Source organism: Pezoporus occidentalis, unplaced genomic scaffold (assembly GCF_034315485.1).
Source record: "Pezoporus occidentalis ecotype Australia unplaced genomic scaffold, CSIRO_AGI_Poc_V1 ctg400, whole genome shotgun sequence".
In the NCBI taxonomy this organism is placed as follows: Eukaryota; Metazoa; Chordata; class Aves; order Psittaciformes; family Psittacidae; genus Pezoporus; species Pezoporus occidentalis.
Window position 1 is genome coordinate 226,270 of NW_026915726.1, and position 20,031 is coordinate 246,300.

Here is a 20,031-nt window from a genome sequence, read left to right on the forward strand (position 1 = left end):
TTCCTGTCGGTTACCAACCTTCTCCTTGCTCCTACAGCTGCTGATTGCCAAGTTTTCCATGTGGGTCCTTCCCTCCGTGTGTGTCCCTTGCTTGTTCCCGGGACTGTAGTGCTCCCGTCAGCAGGAGGTGCGGAGCTGCTTCTGCTCCCCAGCTCCGTATGGCCTTAGTTGTGGTCGCTGCCATTTCCCTGCCACGGGCAGATTCGCAGTCTGTAGCTGAGGGTTGCTTTTCTTCAGGGGTGGCTTGTCTGGGGTTGGGGTGGGAGAAGTTGGCCCCCGCTGTCTGCGTTGTCTGGTGTGGCCATGGGACTGAGTGTTGAGCAGTCACGATTTGTGTTCAGAATTAACAGTGCACAGTGTAGAGAATGCAGGAATCTTTTTTGTTTGCTTTCCATGCGGATTGGAATAAAACGAAGCACTTGACGGGATGGAGCCATCCCTTTATTGCTGGGTTGCGGGATAAAGGATGATGCAAGCGTGCAGGGTGCGGAGGAGCATAGTGTGGCTGCTGCGGGGCCCGGAGCTTTGGCTCCCAGCGATACTGACACTGCAGGTTCCGCAAAGGCTCGCGGAGCGGCATTACCCAAGACCAGCCCCTCGTGAGGAGGACGGGGAAGGCTGGATCCGGCCCTCCGCGAGGAAGGGGGTTTGCCCACGATAAATAAGGGCGGCGCCGTGGGAGCGGCCGGGACGGGGTCCGGGAACTGCCTGGAAGCGGCGAGGCCGCTGGGAAAAAGGGTTCTAGTGAGGAACAGGCTCCTCGGGGAGGGCTCGGGCAGGGGGCGCCGCTGTCCAAGATCCGCGGCTCGGCCACGGGGATGCTGCGGCCGGGAGGGGGCGCACGAGCCCTCCGCGGGGCTGGGCAGGGTCTGCTCCGGGGTTCCACAGGCTCCCGCAGCCGCGAGACCCCCTCCCCCCGCCGGCCGCTCAGGACTTAAAATGTTTCTTTATCAGAATCTCAAAATGATTTTCCTTCTCTTTGGCTGCACAAGCTCAATTTCAGACGCTACCACAGCCCTTACTTGAGCAGAGTCGCATTCTAAGAAAGAGGGCAGTGGCTCTTCTTTACTCTTTTTCATTTTTAACCCTACAATATGAAAGCACCTGAGGAAGCACAGCTTCTTCAGAGCACCCGGGGCCACAGGCAGAGGGGAAAAATCTATGTTAGGGCAGGGAAAAAAATGTACATCTCTTCCTTACCCTGAGTGTGCGGGAGTTTGGCTGCTGGCAACAGAGTTGCGTAACATCGGTACCTGGGTGTAAGGGAGCATTTAGCGAAATCATGGCATTTTCTGGCCTACCCAATTAAAAGAAAGAAACAGAGAAGCTGCTAGCATCAGCGTGCCATTTTTCCAGCTTTAACTCCTCATGTGCCACATCCTGCACAGTTACAGTGTTACCAGAAGTAACTTCACGTGGAAGCGTATCTCAGAGGTAACACAGGAGACATTTCATTTGTAACTCTTAAAACTGTACCGCTTATTAAAAAGAAAAAGACACAAAGAGAAAATGTATATAAAAATTATTTTAATAAAAATTTAAATTTCTCCCTTCAAAAAATAGGCCAAATTAATTCTGGCAGACATAGTGTGGAAGGTAGGGGAAAATGACAACAAACCCCCTGATTTGTCCTTTTATATGTTTGGGATTAAAAGTTTCCTCCCTACCATCATCTATCATTGTGGATGCAAAGGAAATCACAAATCATATTGCAAAACAAATTTTGGTATGTAGTAGAAAATTGTAATAGGGTAATTCACAGGTTTTATAAAACTCAAAGACATTTTCAGTTCCTGAAAGGATGTGGGAGAGGCACTGGATCTGGTTTTAGCAAAGGGTATTTCTGAACCAGTTATAAAATACTATACTGAAGGTTGCTGTTAGGTGACAGCCCAAAGCAGTCTTAGGATGAAGGAATTCAGGATGGAATATTGGTGTACAAGTCAAGAATCAGGAGGTCAGAAGTAGGCTGGAAAATAGCTAATATTAGCATTTTAATAACAGAAGAGAATTGATTTCCTATTTTACTGCATGGGTGTGTTTTTGAGAACAGCATAGGCAGAAGAGCACTCCTGAGATGATGAGACAGGCAGCTGTGTGCCATTTAGCAATGAGATTGGTTCAGACTGCCAGAAATTCTCGATTGGATCCAGACAGTTTGCCAATACGTTTGAAAGGCTTGAAGAAGTATGAAGCCAGTTGTCATGCACCTCGACAGAGCGATGAGCAACAGTAACATATTGCACAGGCTGTTGCTCTAATTTTTGTGACTGCGAGGTGATTCTGTTTTTTCCCATAGCATTAGAAAACACTGCTTTCCACATGTTTTTAATTTCTTAATGATTAGTCTGAATTATATTCACTACTGAAAGGGTGAATATCCTTCATGGGGTTTTTCCACAAAACACACCTGAAATAAAAGCATTTACTCGGTACGAGGAACACAGTTGTTTTTTATAATGGACGACTCTATCCCTTTCATTATTTTATAGAAACAAAGAAGTTGTATAACGTTTAGTATTTTCTTCTGATGTATCTGCTATTATGGTTCTTACATCTCATAATAAAGATCTTGCCTAATGAAAAGAGTCTTTGAAATAGATGGTCCATTTGTCTCTCACAGACATACTCTACTTGCACTGTTGAACATGCATCCATAAATCCTGTTGTTCCCTATTCCAGGAGGGTTCCAGCTCTACCAGTCATTACTCTTAATCCATCACAAAGTCCAGGAGCACTTCCCCTCCAGAACTGGGCAGTCACAGCTTTTTTTTTTGTAACATACTAACAACAAATTACTGTGGTGATGACACGGTTGATCAGTTTTTGTTTAGAAAGTGAGTAACAGGAAATCAATGAGAAGTTGAATATCCTTCCTCCTTGGGGTTTTGGGTTCTTTTTAGTACAACTTCATTGAGTGACGGCAGCCATGTGTTCCAGTGTGAATAAATATATCTTTCTTCCCTTCCATCTAACCAACTTTGGCCTAGAGTTCTTACATTTCATTTATGTGTATGTGCATATACAGAATTTACTATTCATTTATCTATTAAATGGGTAATACAGAACAGCGCAATATGTAATTTGTAACAATCAATATATTTTATGTATATTTATAACATCAATTTCCTTTTAACATATCTATCTTTGTAAACATACCAGCGCAACAGAATAACATCTGTAGTCAGCGCAGTGTTTTTTTACTGAGGAAGGGTTTTTATTGATTTAAACTATTAAGCGCAGTTCACCTTTCTTCATGCCTTTGTTGCCAAGTCTCTCACTCATCACCTCCATCAGTAAATACTGTACTTGTTGTCTACCTCAATGAGGACCATGGCAGAAAGAAGTATTTTGTGTTCAGGTTTCATAACAAGAAGAACCAGATGGGAAGTGACAGGCATTTCAGACATTGACTGGGCAGGGTGCACAAATCCCTTTTGGGGTCAGCCACTGCAGCACCAGGAAGAACAGTTCTGGGGGCATGCCTGGAAGCCTGGCATAGTTTGACCTCATCAGAACAGTCCCCCTCTTCTGCGCACCTTGTTTCAGAGCCTTGGGCTTGCTTCCAGCCTGTCAGGACTCTGTGTTTATCTGCTCTGCACTCTGCTCTCTCGAAACACATGCTCAAGAAGGAGTTTGGTTTTGGTGTGTTTTCTTAGTGTCATCTGTATACCAAGGAGCGGGACCAGAACACAAAAAGTAGATAGAAGTAGATATTTTCAGACTTATTTTTACATTACCTGTAAACGGTCATAAGTGGATAAGTGGGCTTGAATTCGAGGGTCATTGGTAGCACTGTCTATAGCTCCATGGAGGGGCGGGAAAGAAAAGTACCTTCAAGGCCTTTTACTGCAGATGTATCATGATGCTCAATAGGTACCCCCTGGCTGATGGGGACCAGGACCATGGTGCCCTGGAGTGCCTGTCCCAGAACGGGGATGGTGAGGGGATGTCGTGGAGCAGAGCCTGAGTGAGAAAAGTGGCACCATTCTCTGCAGCCTGCGGGACAGGGGCTGTGGGTGCTGCCCCCTCATCCTTCTGAACTTTTCTTGGGGTGCATGTACCTGTGTGAATGGCAGTTACTAAAGTGATGAGCAGCTTTCCTCATTGTTTTGCAGGTGTTTCATGGGGGTGAAATGAAAAGGGGGATGTGGGGGAATCTGGGGATGGATGGTGTCATTTGTGGCACCCCAGTGTCACTGGGCGGGGGGGGAGGGGCAATGATTCAGCAGGAGAGCAGATGAGTAAAGAATGGGGGCGTCCTCTGAAGAAAGGGGGCTAACAGCATGATTTGGGGCTGATACCCCACAAAAGGCCTTTCCATGATGGACTGTGCTTGTGGAGCTGGAGCCACTGTGGTTGCCCCAAAATAATCCAAGATTCTGGGTCTGCAAGGGTTGGGGCAGGGGAAGATGGTGGGGAGGGATACACCCCAAAACTCGGTACTCCATCCAACCTGGCCTTGAACGCTGCCAGGGATGGAGCACCCACAACCTCTCTGGGCAGCCTGTTCCAGGGCCTCACCACCCTCACAGTAAAGAACTTCTTCCTTATGTCTAACCTGAACTTTCCCTGTTTAAGTCTGAACCTGTTATCCCTTGTCCTATTGATACAGTCCTTGATGAAGTGTCCCTCTCCAGCATCCTTTTAGACACCCTTCAGATACTGGAAGGCTGCTCTGAGGTCTCCACGCAGCTTCTCTTCTCGAGGCTGAACAGCCCCAACTTTCTTTAGAGGATAATCCTCATGGCCTCCTCTTTATTCTTTGGCAAAACCTGGGTAGTGATAAACATTGATCAGCAAGTGTTGGAGGTGATTTTGTTTATTTGTTTTGTGGCTTACTCAAACTAGGTGGAAAGCACATCACAGCAGATTTTCTGTACAGCTGAAAGTCAGTTGCAAGTCTTTTCCAACTCTTCGAGCGCATTAAAATGCTAAATCTGTAATAATTACTTTGGCTATGAGAAAATCTTCCCCTGAAAGCACTGAGTATGAGGAATTTTGTCATGGACTTTCATGTTGGAAAAAGATCAGGAAATATTTAACAGGTAAAGGAAGCCTCTCATTTTCATCAGTTAGGTTTTAATGACTTGTGTGTTGCTCAGGACAGGAAAGTGTAGAATGTGTGAAAAGAAGCTCACAACTTCAGGACCATTTTTCCAGTCACTTTTCTTTGGTATGTGTCCACTCAAAGCAATTGGAAATGCAATTGTGTGGACACAACTCCGAGAAAGGATTGCAGTACCCCAGACAAAATAGGTTCTTAATACCTAATGATCAGAACTCTGTTTAGCTTGATGTACTTAATTCTGGCAATGCACATTGCAGAAAAACTGGAACACTTCTAACACTGGCAATATGAGCAGGATGGAATGTGAACCATGGGACAGATTTTTGCTTGAGTTCTCTAGTGAGTGAGAAGTATTTGAAGGGGGGTGTGTGGGGGGAAGGGGACGTCCAGGGATGGAGGTCAAGAAAATGCCATCTCTTGCATTTTGCATGGTGCAGGTGGAAATGGCTTGGCAAGAAATCATGCTTCAAAGTGGAAAAAAAGAAGTTTAAAAGTTCAATATAAACCTCTCCCCATTCAGTACCATGGTTGTGGCTAGTCCATAGAATACACAAGTTGCCAGGTGCAGACCTAATAACTGAAAAATGGGAAAGTTGCCAAGTGAGAGGTCAGGAAATGTTTTAAGCTCCAAAGCAAGAGTTTATTTCCATTCATGCAAATGCATTCGTGCAAATGGGATCCATTAGATTCGGTCACACCTTGCTTGTATCCATCACACCCCCGGTTAATCCCATGAATTCAATGCCATTGAAATATTGTCAGCACTCAGATTTGTCTACATAGTTAACTCCTCTTCTTTCGCCTTTTGATAAACATCAGTTTTTAATTCCATTGTGTCGTATTTTGGATACAAGCCAGATACACGTGCCCTGAAGGTAAAAAGTGGACTGGTTTGCTTTCTTCCTGATTCATCCATCTCTTAGTTCAGTTTAGTTTGGTTTATGTTTTGGTGTTTCATTAGGAACTCTATCAACAGAGATTAAATGGTTCATTAGAAGTGATATATTTTCATGCTGGTCTGCTTCAACTGTTAACTGTGTACACTTGAGTAACATGTTAAAAGACAATGTGTATGTTTGGAGTTTGGGTGCACAGCAACCCCAGGAAAATGATTTATCTAACTGTTCCAGAGTTTGAGGATTCTGGGTTGAGGGAAATGCAACACAATAAAGAATCATAACTAGTTTATTAATACAGGCAAAATGCAGAGGTATCAAAAGATACAGTAAAGGATATGTCTGATGTTTGGTTATATTACCAACCCCAAAGAACATGTGATGACAACCAGGAAACCAGCTCCGAGAAACATCAACACAGTGCGAGGTGGCAGGCTTAAAAAGAGGCAACATTGGTGTGTGTCCCTTCCGGCATCGCATGGGGCTTGGGCTTTTATACTAGCAAAAATGCACACTCATTCTGATGTAGGGGTCCAGCCTACATTGGAAGAAGTGGCCAGTGACTTTTTGGGGATGAGCCAAAGCACATCTTGAGCTTTTCAGAGAGGAGCTACCACGGACAAGCAGTACTTTTCTATTTTTGTATGCTCCACTATGGACCATTATCTAGTGTCACTGACACTCTAACTGACAGCTACTGGCAGTTCTGCAGTCAGAAGGATGCCCCCAGTGAGTGAGTACTGAATGCATTCACATACCTCTATTACTCATGCAGTGTGAATAAGGTGTGAGGTTTCAAGTTTCTCTGTCTGCTGGGGCTTCTCTTGGGAAGCTGAAGAAACAGCGATACTCTTCCTGTATTTTTATAGCACATAAAGGTAGGAAATAGATGAGTTGCTTGGTGCAATTTGGTGTAAATCCAAATTATTGTCAGAATACAGTTGTTTTCATCATTCAGAGAATATTTCTGGTAAAGGATCAACATAGCTTAAAAATGGCATCACTAATTGCATAGCAAGTGAGCTAGCTGGCACAGCTTCTTACTACCCAGGTTTGGATAGTTAATTCTTTTATCCACCTTGGAGCAAGAGTAGTCCCAAAGCATTATTGCCTGGGTCTTAGTTTTTTTCAACATGCACCAAATAACAGAAGAGACCAGAAGGAAAACCTCTCAGGGTTTTATTTCTGGTGTTTACCCAGAGCCAGTAGAGAGGAGACTGAGAGGTCTGGAAGCAGGCAGCTCTAAGTACACCTTCCCTGGCATACCTGCCGAGTGGCTTCCTTTGCTTGTCTCTGTTTCCCAGTGGTTTTAAATCCTGAATTGTGAGAGTTAAATGAATCAGTTGATCTCAATAGAGCACTTCTGCATGGAAATAGCTGCTCAGGAAGGAAAGATGTCACATCGATGTTTCCCCTGAAAAATCTAAGTGCTTTATGAAACAGAATTGTAAAAGACAGTTTGTTTTTTTTCCCCTCAACATCTCCCTTTTAAAAAGTAAGTATTAGGCACCCTTTATGCCCTTTGTCACTGTCAAGAACCTCGAGGCTCTGCAGGAAGCAAACCAGAAGCTAATTTTTGGTAACAGCTCTTTGCTGCTTCTTTCTTTTCCCATTTAGTTTTCTAATGGGGAAAAACCGTGAGGAAGACTCTGTCCAAAGGGCATTCAGAAGGGAAGGAGCAGGAGATGGGGAGTTGAACAGAGGCAGAGCTAGGACTTCATATCCTCTCAAGTTTTTTTACAGAGGAAACAGACTAAATGGTGTAAGAAGACCTGTTCCACCCTCTGAGATTCTTCACAGCAGGTTTTGGAGAGGCCAACTTCCTGAAGAGTTAAAACTAGGAGCAAAAGTTGTTGTGTTGTGTGTTCCCCTCACTGCACCCCTCGTCTGCTCCCCTTCTCACTCCCAATTTGCTCTTGTGCCCTAAGGTCAGTACGAAGCAATGGGCAGGTGGGTTTGGGAGCCTCAGACCCACAGTGTCCATGCACTGTGCGGTGTGTAGCCAGATGTGTGTCTCTGTTATCGTCCACTCCCATTCCTCCTTCTGCTCTGTTACACTCCCATTCCTTCTTTCTATTTGTTAATCAAGACTTCCCTTTGGTTATTTTTTACAATGTGATTTCCAGTTCCTATCCACAAATGTCCCTCCATCTGTATGATTGCTGCAAAGTAATACAGCTGCTGAGACTGCATTTTGGCACTTACTGGCCACGTTGAGGAGTTTGTTATAAAAATATAAGCCAAAAGAGACATAACACAACCTATTGGAAAGCAGGAGTGATCATGGCAGTAGACCAGGAGGCCCCTCTGAACAAGTACCTCTGGTCCCTGAAAGTGGAGGTGTGGGATGTGCTCATCTTGCCTTCACCAATGCTATTGTCAGGTTTTTCTGCTGCCCTGAAAGTAAGCACTGTGAAAGGCTAACCCAGGACTATGGTTTTCCTGAGTCCCTAAGGCCTTACTCTGAGAAGTTTTTCTTGGACAGTGATCACAGTCTCTGTGGCTTTGAGTCTTCTGCTTGGAACAAGCATTCACAGCAGCCTCACTGAGGAGTAGAAAAGAGAAGCTAAAAACCAAGCCAGCACTCACAGCTGATGCAAAAACCCATTTGGACTCCAGTGAATTCCATGCAGTCAAGTTAATTCTACTTTGTGCTGTCTTGAGAGTCTCTCTTAGGCCTCTTTGTGTCTACCTGCAATCCATCCATTAATCTCCATGTAATCTGTACGCTTGTTTTGCCTCCTGCAGAGCACAGTGTAATCATGGAATACAGCATAATTTCATTATAAATAACACAGACCTAGTTCTCGGTGGCTGTTTTCTTATGTCACACACATATTTAAACTTTCTTTCCTGCTGTCGAAATTGGCAAGTGGGCTAAGTCCTATGGAAAAAAAATGATTCCATTAATGGCCTTGAGCAGCTCATGGATTATGAGCACTGTCAAGGAGCTATTGCAGAGCGATGGCATTTCAGTCCAAAAGTTTGCTCTGTGGATTTGCAGAAATCACAGCTCATGTTAGTGAAACTGGTTTTGCCAGGATGCGTGGTTTGTTACCAGTGCATCGCAGAACAGACCTTGGTGAAAACAATTTAACCTTGTAAAATGTGAGGCACTTGAGCTAACCCCAGTTTTAAAGGGAGCTTGAATGTGCAGTGAAATTCCAGAAGCTGTCACGTGTGAGGATCTGGGGTGCAAACTCCTCAGACTGTCCCTTTTTTACGTCGCAGGAGGTTTGTCAGGGGTAGGAGCAGATGCTATCATTATCATTCTTTTTCCTGGCCAGCTGCTTTCAGGTTTCAGCCATAAAAAGCTTTTGATTGATTTTGGTGCCACCTTCTGATCAGCCAGAAACAGGCAGCTTTCACAGTGTAGCATTTGCCAGTAGTGATTTGGCATGGAGTGCGCACCCTGTGTTCAGTTTAAGCAGAGGGACCACAGAGGTTTTGCAGGGGTATTTTACAGACCTCGCTTCTCAGAGGCAGGACTACAGATGCCTCTAACAGTGCCTCGGTTGTTTCATCTTAAAACCATGTGGTGAAAAAGCCTTCTCAAAAGTTAGCATTCTTTAACTCGCATAGTTCCTTAGACCAAATGCTTCTGGTTTCGGCGCTGTCTTGGCATGAAACACCCAGGGTCTGCTTGGGATTTTTGGGGGTGGTTTTTCTTTGCTTTGTATTTGCAATATGACCAATCACAATAATAGAATTTAAATATCAATATATGCTGTCCGGTTTTGAATGGTAGGATATGCAAGCACCCATAATTACAATATTACTTATCTTATGTCCACTTCCATAGGAACAAGACCATTTTGTTTTACTTCAACATTCTGAAATGTGCCAGCCCCGTGGTGTTAATAAACCTACAGTGCCCTACAACACAGGTGAGTGAAATACTGAGATAATGTATCTTCCTTTCCTCTTAGTCATTGTGCTTAAGAACTAGACATACATTTGTTTGATTCAAAAATTCATATCCTTCAAAATGTAACATGATTGGTTTATAGATGACCTGTAGCACACAGTCCCTGTAGCCTATGGTGGTCAGAAAAAATAAAGAGAAATGCACAAAACTGAGTATTTTGGATAAGAGTTGACAAAAAAAAAAATGGTCTGTTTAGCTGAATGCAGCAACTTGTAACTTACGAATTCATCACAAGCAGATGTTGAGTAGTAATCAGTGCATGCAGAAAATACTTCTGATCGACATCTAGGGTTTTCCAAAGTAGATGTGTTCAAGAAGATGTGCATATCCCCAGTGACAGTAGTATCTGGGTATGGTTAGAGCCTGCAGCACTTTGAAAAGTGAAGATCTTGAAAGCTTGTTCTTGCCTTGTGCCGCAATTTGTACTTCCTTGGCTGTGCTGCAGCATCTTGTGAAGCTATGAAATAAACCCAGGCACTGAGCTTGTGTGGATTAACATCATCTTGCTGATGTTTTTTACATGAGACCATTTCACTGACCTGCTTTGTTGAACAATTGCACAGTTATGCTCATCTGTTCCATCTTCTAGGGCAACAACTTATGGCATGGGGTAGGTCAGAGGATTTAGGTGAAGGGCTGCTCTGATCCAGCTTTGCTGCCAGAGTATTTGTACTGTGTAACTAAGCTGCAGGTGACCAAGTATGGTCTTGGCCATCTTGACAATACTCAGTGAGGTCCAGTATTAATCTGGATGAGGGTTGTTACATGGTCACCAATTTACTGATTCCAAATGTTAATTGTCTTTATTTAACTATCATTTAAAAATGCTTCCCATTCCAGCTTGCCCTTACTTCTGATCCCTGTCCTTGATAGATGTTTCTGGCCTATCAGTTAGTGTGACCATATGGACTATTTGACACAGCTGAAGAGATGGAAATCTCCAGCAAAGAATAGCAAGAGTCCTCTTAACACTGACCAGCTGCTGTTGGAATGCAAACTTTTCTCTGTCAGCAGCAGGTTTGTTCCAGGAATCCCTGTCTGTTCACATGCAAACACTGACACCGTTACCCTGCAGTCTTTAGACTCTGTTACTGGAACACTCCAGCCTGTTCAGAAATCCTCCAGTCACTGTGTGGGATGTGACTGGGGCTGTGGGCAAGTTGGCAGTAGTCATGAATCGAGTAAGGTGAAATATTTGTTGAAGGAGAGTCTGGGGGAGCAGAGTAGTTGTTTTGTTGATTTCCAAATGTACAACATCTCCAAAGCATGGAATGGTTTTGGCTGTTTGCTCCTGCAGATGGTTAATTCTCTGGTCTCTTGTGAAAAGCTCTTTTGATAATTCCTCTTTTGAGCTGCAAACAAGGTCTTTCATTCCTGTCCCGTTCATATCAAACAGCAGGAGGGAAAAAAACAAGAACTGGTGTGGGAAGGGCTTCAGTTCTTGAGTAAAACACTGGATTCGCAAACTGTTATTACAGTTCACTGCATCCATAGACAGCATGTTTCATTGCCTGTTTCACAGGTGAGAAGCTGAGGTCAGAGTAAAGTATATACTTGTTAGTTACCTCTTGTCCCAGCAAGACAAAACTTCTTTGTTCCTTGGCCTGTGGGTAGTGCGCAGGACTGTAGCACCCGTGTAGAATGACCTCTTGCAGCATGCACCCTGTTCTGAGGATTAGTACAAGATCTTTTGGCAAAAGTCCCTCAGGTGAATCGTGTATGATGGAATCCCTTGAGGTGAAGCACAGCTTCGTGCATGATGTCCTCTGGTGCTTGGATAGCAGAGCTTTGCAAAGTGTGTTTGGTTAGCACAGCTCTGGAAACGGTGAACAGCCTTCTGGAAAAGGCTGAAACTTGCTAAACAGATGGACTTCAGACTATGCGGGAGTGTTTAGGAGCACTAAGGAGTCAGACCGGCTGTACACTTGCATGGTTCCAGAGCCCAGCAGAGCCTTCGGGGGCAATGGGACAGCTGCTTCTCCATTCCATGAATCCTAACTTCTGAGTGGATGCTTCCACCAAACCCCAGTCCTTGCCTGATTTCTCACACAGATCTGGTTTATAATGGCTGTACCTCAAGTGCTCAGAATTTCATTCCTGGCATGTGCACCCTTCCTGCTTTGTAACCAGGGAACATTCATCATTAGTCAGCAGTAAAGTCACTTCTGAGTGATTGACACAAAACCATGGAGCTGTGTTTGACTGAAGAGACTGTGTAGAAGGGTTGAACAGTTTTAGCTGCACGAGGCCTTTACTGAGTAAAGTTTTCCTTACAAATGTGCTAGAAGGACATGAGGTGTGCACTGTGAGAGCAGCAACTGCACCACCTCACTCAGGACACGGCTGCTGAGGGAGCAGAGGAGGACCCAGCAGATGGTTTTTACTGCTGTTAAAAAACAGTTGTTTTTTTTCCCCAGCAGCCTGGAAGCTCTGCGGATCCACCAGGGTGTGTGGAGCCGACAGGGATACAGGCGGTGCTGGATGTGCCAGGGAAGGGGAGAGACTTGGAAAGTATTTACCAAAGAGTTTGAGAAGTACTCGCCTAGGAAATCACGAGTGCATTGCGTCCCTTTCCAAATGCTGCAGTAAACATTACTGAAGGCAATTCCGTAAAACGGGGCACTTTTACGAGTGACTTTTTTTGTTGCTTTTTGATTGCACTGACTTTCCTTACCCTTCTCTACCCCCAGTGTGTCTTCTTTTCTTGCAGCTTTGTGTCTCAAAGTGCCCAGACAGGTTTGTGACCTACATTGATGTTCAGGCTTCCTACAGATACAAACCCGATCAGTGGAATTACTTCAAGCAGTTCTGCAGACCTGGTTTTAACAGTCCTCGCAAGGTCTGTATGTATCAGGAGGTGATGGAATACTTTTTTTCTTCAAGCAATGTGTAATATGCATGATTTTACTGAGCTACAGCAAAGCTTTGAATTCTTCTGATTTCACCGTATAAGGAGTTGTCCCATGCATACGCTTTGACAGGGATGAAGGTCTTGTATGCACATCACATCCCTAACTCTTTCAGTGATTACTGTTTCCTTAAAGAGTATCTGCAGCTACCCATGTGGTTGCAGTACTGTGGCAAGTATCCTTTAGTACTTAAGTACTCCACAGCAGTAGAGCAGAGTGTCTCAAACCAGTTCTTAAGGCTCCTGAGTTATGTAGAGCTCCTCAGTAATTTAGCTAGGAAAAGAGTCTGTCTTTCATGGAACTGATTTTGGACTCAAACGTACTGTGTTATTTCTCCCATCTCTAAACTGCCTTGCAATTCAGCTATGTTAGTTGTGTTAAATTCTTACTCTTCTTTAAGATAAAAGTAAGGGGGAGGCAAGGAGCAATCGCCCAGTCATTACTGCCTCACCTGCCGATCCAAAGTGAAGAGGTCTTTTCTTTTTTGTCACTAGAAAAGTAAAGAATAGTCTTTTCCCAAATCACATTGAGAGGCTGGATTCTCACATCATGAATGTGTCTTGCAGCTCCAGCAGTCAAGTTTGGGGAGGAGGCTACAGAGTCCAGTTTGGGGCATTTTCTCAGAGTGGGTGGGAAACAAAACCCACGTAGTTAATTCTGCTATGTGTTCAGCATTCCTATTTTTCCCCTTTTTAGTCTGTTGCTCAAGTCCTACGTGATGAAGATTGTCCTTCGATGATCATTCCAAGCAGGCCTTGTGAGTGGTTCTATTTCTTACACACAACTTAGCAGATTGTAAGTGTTCACATGAAAGCACAGCTCCAGTCTGAAAAGTGTTTTGTGGCACGGTCACAGGGAGCTGGCTCTTACCTGGCAGTGGCATCACCACAGGGGTAGCTTGCCACGAGCAGTTCTGATGGCTAGGGGTACTGATAGTACTTGGGATCGCAAATGAACATCATCTCTGACTGTCTGGGTTTGGATTCTGAGACTGTGTCAAAACTGTGGGACCTTGTTGGGGGTCGAGCATGGACAGTCGGACAAGTCTACAGCAAGCTGTGAGAATATGAACTTATAACCCCGAGTAAGGAATGCAACAACAGGATAACAGTAACCGCAAAGCAAGATATAATGCCAAGCTAACACAAGCATTTAGGCCCAATCATAAAAAGAATAGCGGCGCGTGGACACCTCATGGACTAAGCGGGGCAGCCAATCAAGTAGTGCGTGATCGTGTGTAAGGGGGCTCAAAACAGTATATTAATAGCAGCCTTGTAAGCAATAAACGGAGCTTTTTGCAAATGTACATCGCATCGGTGTCTGCTCCCCTTCACCTGGCCGCTGCAGGACCTGAAGCCAATTCCCCTGTCCCTGTGCAAACCTCCAGACATGCCACAGCTGAGGGATACCTTCCCTTTGTCTTCCTCTCCCTCCACAAAACTGGGTTTCACCCGGAGGGGACAGGTCTTGCTGTGTGTAACCATCCACTACTGCTGGGCTGGTTTAAATGTTGTCTAACCCTCTGAGGCGCTCAGAATTAATGGATGTGTCTCAGGGTCAGAGGAGGTGTGCTTCAGGCATTTAAGACTCTGCCTTCTAGAGGTGGAGTCCAGAGAATTATTTTACTTCCTATTGCAGCAGTAGGATTTGAAGTGACACAAATAGAAATCAGACAAAAGCTGACTCTTTAAACAAGATCTGGGTTATGAATCAAGCACTGCACACAACTAAGAGATGAAATGTTCTGAGACAGCTGTCTAACCTTAGAGCAAGTTTGTGTGATTCCAGCAGCACAACTAGAAGGTGAAAATCATTTGTCCAAACCTGTACTGTCTTAGTCTCTTTGGTTTTTTTGACTCAAATGAGGGGAAAGGAGCTCATGCCAAGCTAATGCTCAGGCAAGTCTATTGCTTTAAGTGCATCTACCTGTTATGGGAGAGCATATCTCAGAAAACTGCACTCTTCAGGAAAAAGTTGACTCTTGATCTCCTTTTTATTTATTGTGTCAAAATAATACAGATGAACATCATTAGAGTGTAAATATGCAAAATGCTTGTTATGAAAAGCAGCATTTGTTAGGGATGAACTGTCAGGGTCCTGCCCATTCTGACAAACTCTGGGTGTGTAGAATTTCCCCTCCCCCCAAGCTATGAAATGGGGTTGAAGATTGACAGCTGCAGCGAGGGTACGAAAGGGCAGAGAATTCTATGGAGTTCATGGATAGTAGTGCAAAACACAAGGGCGGGGGGGGAGTAGGGTGGTGGTGCGGGGTGTGTGCGTGTGAATTACAGAGGCAGCCTATTGGTTTGGTTCTTGATAAATCTGACTTTTGTTTGTTTCCAGTAACAATACTCTGTGGTGTTGAGGTCATAATCATACTGATGCATACAGTTCTCTGTTACTTAGATTGTGCTTATAAGAGCTTTCTCTTTTGCAGTAAAACATTTTTTATCTCCCAGCTCCCTGCCTGAAGAGTGCATACGCTGTTAGCGGCACCCTGTATCCTTGGTGCAAGGAGGTGTGTGCCAAGTGTGGGACACTGTCAATAGGAGCCTAAGACCTACAGCTGCCAGCTTTGCTCTGTCATTGGACTGTCTCCAGAGAGACACATACTAGTGGTAGAGGAGTGGTGTTGTTTTGGCTGGGGCTTTTAATTTAGGAAAGACTGGATCGTTATGGCTCCAATCAAGCATTTTTTTTGGACATGCATAAATCTGCAGAGAGAAAAGGACAATTCCATGACCAGACATTGTAATATGGTGTAGCTCAAGGTTCTTCTTTTCAGCTCTGTGTACAGAGGAAAGCAGAGCAGGATGTGAGAGCTGGGAGGCCTCTTCATTCTGTGTTTTCTGAAATCTGGATAGGCTTTATTCACAGTGGTTCCTGGTTTATCCAGTGCCAACTCTTAGTTCTGGTTTGAGTTTGGTTTGGGTTTGTTTTAATGGGGATGTAAGAAAGGAGAAATGGACTTAACACACCCTTGGATTTCACTGCAAATAGGCTAAGGTCTCATAGACCTTGGAAGTAGGACTCTGTTAGAGCACATGGAGTTAGCTCTGAGTTTATCTCTGTGCACTTGCTTTTCGTTTTCGGCCCTCTCTGTTGATGTTTTGGTTCTCAGGAGTCAGAATTTAAGATTTTTGTAATGGGATTAGGAAATACTGAAGTTCTGCATTCAGCCAGGTACCTGTTTCCTGTCATATGCTACTGTGCAGTTAAGCATAGCAATTAATTTTGGCACTGAATTATCGTCTTTAGTTCCTGATCATTAAAATCCAGGAGCACTTTTACTGCTTTGCAACACTTTTGTTCACAACCTTGACAGGTAGAAAGATTTCAGGAAGTTTGTAAACTTCCTGCTAGTGGTAACATTTTGTAGTTTTTCAGCAGCATGGAAAGGTCACTTGAGGGTGATGTTTTTACTCTTGTGGGTAATGAATGAGGTGAAGCACTGTGTGCAATTGATGATGATGATGATGGCTTGGCTTCATGAACAAAGATTTGGGAAGGGCTTTACCCATGCTTACTACAAGCGTGATGAGGACTAAAAGGGCAATGTGGGATAGGCAAATCCGGTTGGAAAAAAAGCTGCTTGATCATACAGGATGTTTCCAAACAAGACTGTCATTTCCTGGGTCAATCTCGAGCAACCAGTGTCCTGAACTGCCTGCATGCAGGGTTGGGTCTGCAGTTTCCAGTGCACCTTATCACCTGCTGTTTTGTCCCTCGCCTGAGTAAACCCTTCAGGCCTGCACAGTGGATTTTTTAGGTGAGGAGCAGCCTGTGCAGAACTTGCCCCACCCTTTACACCTGAGGTTTACTTGCCAGGGCCTAGCTAGCTAGGACGGTGACAGCAAAGTCCTCAGGTTGTAGGTTTGGTTAGAGTGTCCTTCTCTTAGATGGAAGGCCTTACAAGGCTAGACAAGCTCCATCTGCCCAGGTTTGAAGTTAGAGTTTTCCCTCTCCTAGTATGATTGAAATTACTGTAAACCTAACAGCCCATGCCCTGTATTTGGGAGATACAAAACAAGCTGCTAAAGACTAGAAATCAAGCTACATTTTACAAACTGGTGAACTTCTGCACATTTTCCTGCTGTGTGCCTGCCCTTGAGTCTCCTGGAGTCTTTGTGGAGCTGCCAGAATTTGGAGTGTGTGAGGATGGGAGGAGATGAATTTCACCCTGCAAGGGAGGGCTGAGGTACACTTAAAGATGAAAACTGAAAGCACTTTTTTGCTGCTCTTAGTCCTATAGATGAAGCTCCAGCTTCAGAACTATTGGTGTACAGCTTGACCTGTTTTTGTAAGAAGATGCAGTTTCCTTACATGATCTCTCAGCTTCTTTCCAGTAACAATCTGCTGTCCCTAAGGTGGCCAATTTCAAGAACTCTCAATAATGAAGAGACTATTCCTCAATGATTTTGGAGACTGTTTTGTTCCTGCCCTCCTTCCCTATTCAAAGTATACTTAGATGGCACTTAGAAGCATGGTTTAGTGGTGGACTTAGCAGTATTAAATTACAGTTGGACTTGATGCTCTTAAAGGTCTTTTCCAACTAAAATGATTCTATGAATACCTTTTAACTACTCTTTCAAAAATATTGCAATTGTCTTGAAATGCATAGGTGCAAACAATTAACACTCGTTACTCTGTCCGTGGTGTCAGTGGTAACCAAGGGGCCTCCCATGAGCTGCTCACACTGCTAGTATTTAGTGACTGTTTCTCCTGTGTGCCTCTTACTGGCCTTCTACATCTCTAGACTCAGACAGAAATCAATGTGTTGCTCTTCAGCTCCTGATTGCACATGACAGTTCCCTTGAGCTCTCCCCAGCATTTACTAGTTTAGCAGCAGGAATTGGGTAACTTTGTCTGCTCTTACATTTTGGAAACTGACCCCTGTCAAACACATAGCATCAGAAATGCCAAGTCAATCCTGCAGGAAATACTAAGAGACAAAAAGGCTTGTGATAAGCTTACAGGGTCACTGGAAAGACAATTTAGAGTAACAGGAAGAGATAGGTGGCTAGAATGTGAAGAGAACCAACCTGTAAGCTTCAGTGAACAAACCTCTGCTCTCTGCAATCCCATCCCATGAGGTAACCCAGCTGGAGGTGCTCACCTCTGAGGTCGCTGTGGCTGGTTTACCCAGCAGGGCTGTATCTACTCGCTTGCAGAGAGGAGTCCCTGGAGGAGTAGGAGCTGATGCACTCAGGTTCCTGCCAACAGTGAAAGGCCATTCTTCTTTCTGCCTGCCAGCAGACAAAGGCAGGCACCATTCATTTAGGGCACATGCAAGGAAAGTCATGTAGTCACAGGAAGATGTTAGCAGGTCCTGGCATTAAAGACAAACTGAATGTCACTGCCCCAAAATAGTCAGTACTTAAGGCAGCAAAGGGACTGGGAACAGAATCCTCAAATGCAAAGTAGCAAGAGGTAATTTCGGTTATGTAGGAGCTGAGGGAAGAGCATATGAACAAGAAGATGTGATTGAAATGGGTTTGTGGCCTGGAAAGAGCTGGATCTGTGAAGCAATAATCGAGAAGGAGGAAGTAGAAGACAGGCTGGAACATGGCAAATTGCTAATGTTGATTGTAGTGCTGGTGATCAAAGTGAGGTGGTAGAAACGACAAAGTGAAGATGTAAAGACATCTGAAGAAAGAACCTGCAGTATTCTGAGATCCCAGCTCTAGATTATGCTACCACTATCAATGAGTATCTCAGAGTAAAAAGGATGATGCTAGAAGAGGACTAATAAAAAGCTTGTTTCTTAAATTGCGGCATCTTACTGACATGTTTTGTTTCTTTCACAGGTCTGCTGGCTATATAATGTCTATGTTGTTCTACCCAATCGTCACCTTCACACTCATAGCAATTTGTATTTCCTATGGGGCTGTGACAGCTGTGTATCTTCTGTCTGTGTACCTCTCTGGAGGAACAGTCTTCTGGTCTACAAGACCAGATGATTCTCTGCTATTTCACCTTAGCCAAACCAGTGTTAAAAGGGCTATTTGGTCACTTGGCACTTGCTGCACCGGTGCACTCTTCCTCATCAGACATTTGCATGTGGTGTACCAACTGGACAGTGAATTTAATTTCATTAGAAAGAACTGTACTAAAATTCATGCCAAGGCAAAGAATCATACAAGGTCATTTGTACTACATAAGCTTGGCTTCAAGGGGTGAAAAAGGAACCTCAGCAAAGAGTGAATATGCCCTTTCTTGTCTGTATGCTTTATAGACCTGATGTTAATGATTGCTCATTTAGCTTGGGTGGGCTCCACATGTGTTTTGTATAGAATAATGTAGGAAAGCAGTGAGAGAACACAGAGTGCCCTGAGTCCTCTAAATTGCCTGACAGCAGCTACTGTCTGTTCCCAGAAAGGCAAGGCTTTGGTAAGGTGTCAGAAAGGGGACATTCACTTCTTGCAAACAAATTGTTCTTTCTCATGCCAGGAGGGTCAGTTATTGCTGTGCAGGACAGTGCTGATTTATCCATGTGCTCTGTGTGTACTTACTCCAAAATTCAGACTCTCAAAGAGCTACTACTGCATAATGTGCCTTGTCAGAGGTAGATGTGCAGGAGAGACTGAGTCAACCTTAAAGGTTATTCCCCTTGCCCATTCTGGCCGTGTTATACAGCTCTGGGATGAAGTCAGCCTTAGTTCTGTAAGTAATGAAAGTATTCAGTCTTGTCTGCGACCCTTCATACACATCTCTGCATAGCAACAGCAGTTTTTCTGTTGCCTGCACAAGTGCTTTAGAGCTCGTGGTTACCCACTGCAGACTCCTGCATTGCTCAAAACAGCTCTGTGATTCCTCCTGAAAATACCTCATTCAATTTTCTTGCTGCATCAGGAGAACCTGTCATGTAATGGCTAATTACATGGCTAATCAAACACCCTTCAAGTATGCAAACCTGACTTATGACCCAGAGGTAGGTGTTACAAATACTTCCTGCTGTGAAAGCTGTAATAATTGTGTATCTTAATCACTATTAAATGCAATATGAGAAAATGCGCCTATCTTAAGTAATGATTCCTTGTGTTAAATCTGAAAATAGTGCTTCATGTTCAGCTAAGACTCCTTTGCTCAACCAATTTAGAGATTTAAAACAGTTTTTTTTTCCTGCAGTGTCCTGTGAGCAGGTGAGTATCAACCAGTTTTATTTACTGGGTGAGAAAGAAAGATGCAGAAATACGGTGTATTTGGGAAAATATTCCTGAATTCAGG

General features: G+C 44.1%; 1 protein-coding gene across 6 annotated transcripts in view; it reads left to right on the plus strand.

Annotated features, from left to right (window-relative positions):
* The window catches only part of LOC134171488 (choline transporter-like protein 5-A), a 71,276-nt gene extending 57,654 nt beyond the window's left edge, over positions 1-13,622 (plus strand). Inside the window, exons 1-4 of one of the 6 annotated variants that reach the window (XM_062633756.1) lie at positions 6,656-6,696; positions 9,770-9,854; positions 12,586-12,738; positions 13,501-13,622. In XM_062633756.1, coding sequence (XP_062489740.1) covers positions 6,688-6,696; positions 9,770-9,854; positions 12,586-12,738; positions 13,501-13,523 — 270 coding nt within the window. In that variant the 5' untranslated portion in view covers positions 6,656-6,687 and the 3' untranslated portion in view covers positions 13,524-13,622. Of the gene's footprint in view, positions 1-6,655; positions 6,701-9,513; positions 9,855-9,942; positions 9,958-11,437; positions 12,739-13,500 lie in introns of those variants that run through there. The other 5 variants (XM_062633755.1, XR_009967651.1, XR_009967649.1 and 2 more) reach the window with 5 other exon arrangements.
* Positions 13,623-20,031: the final 6,409 nt, after the last annotated feature.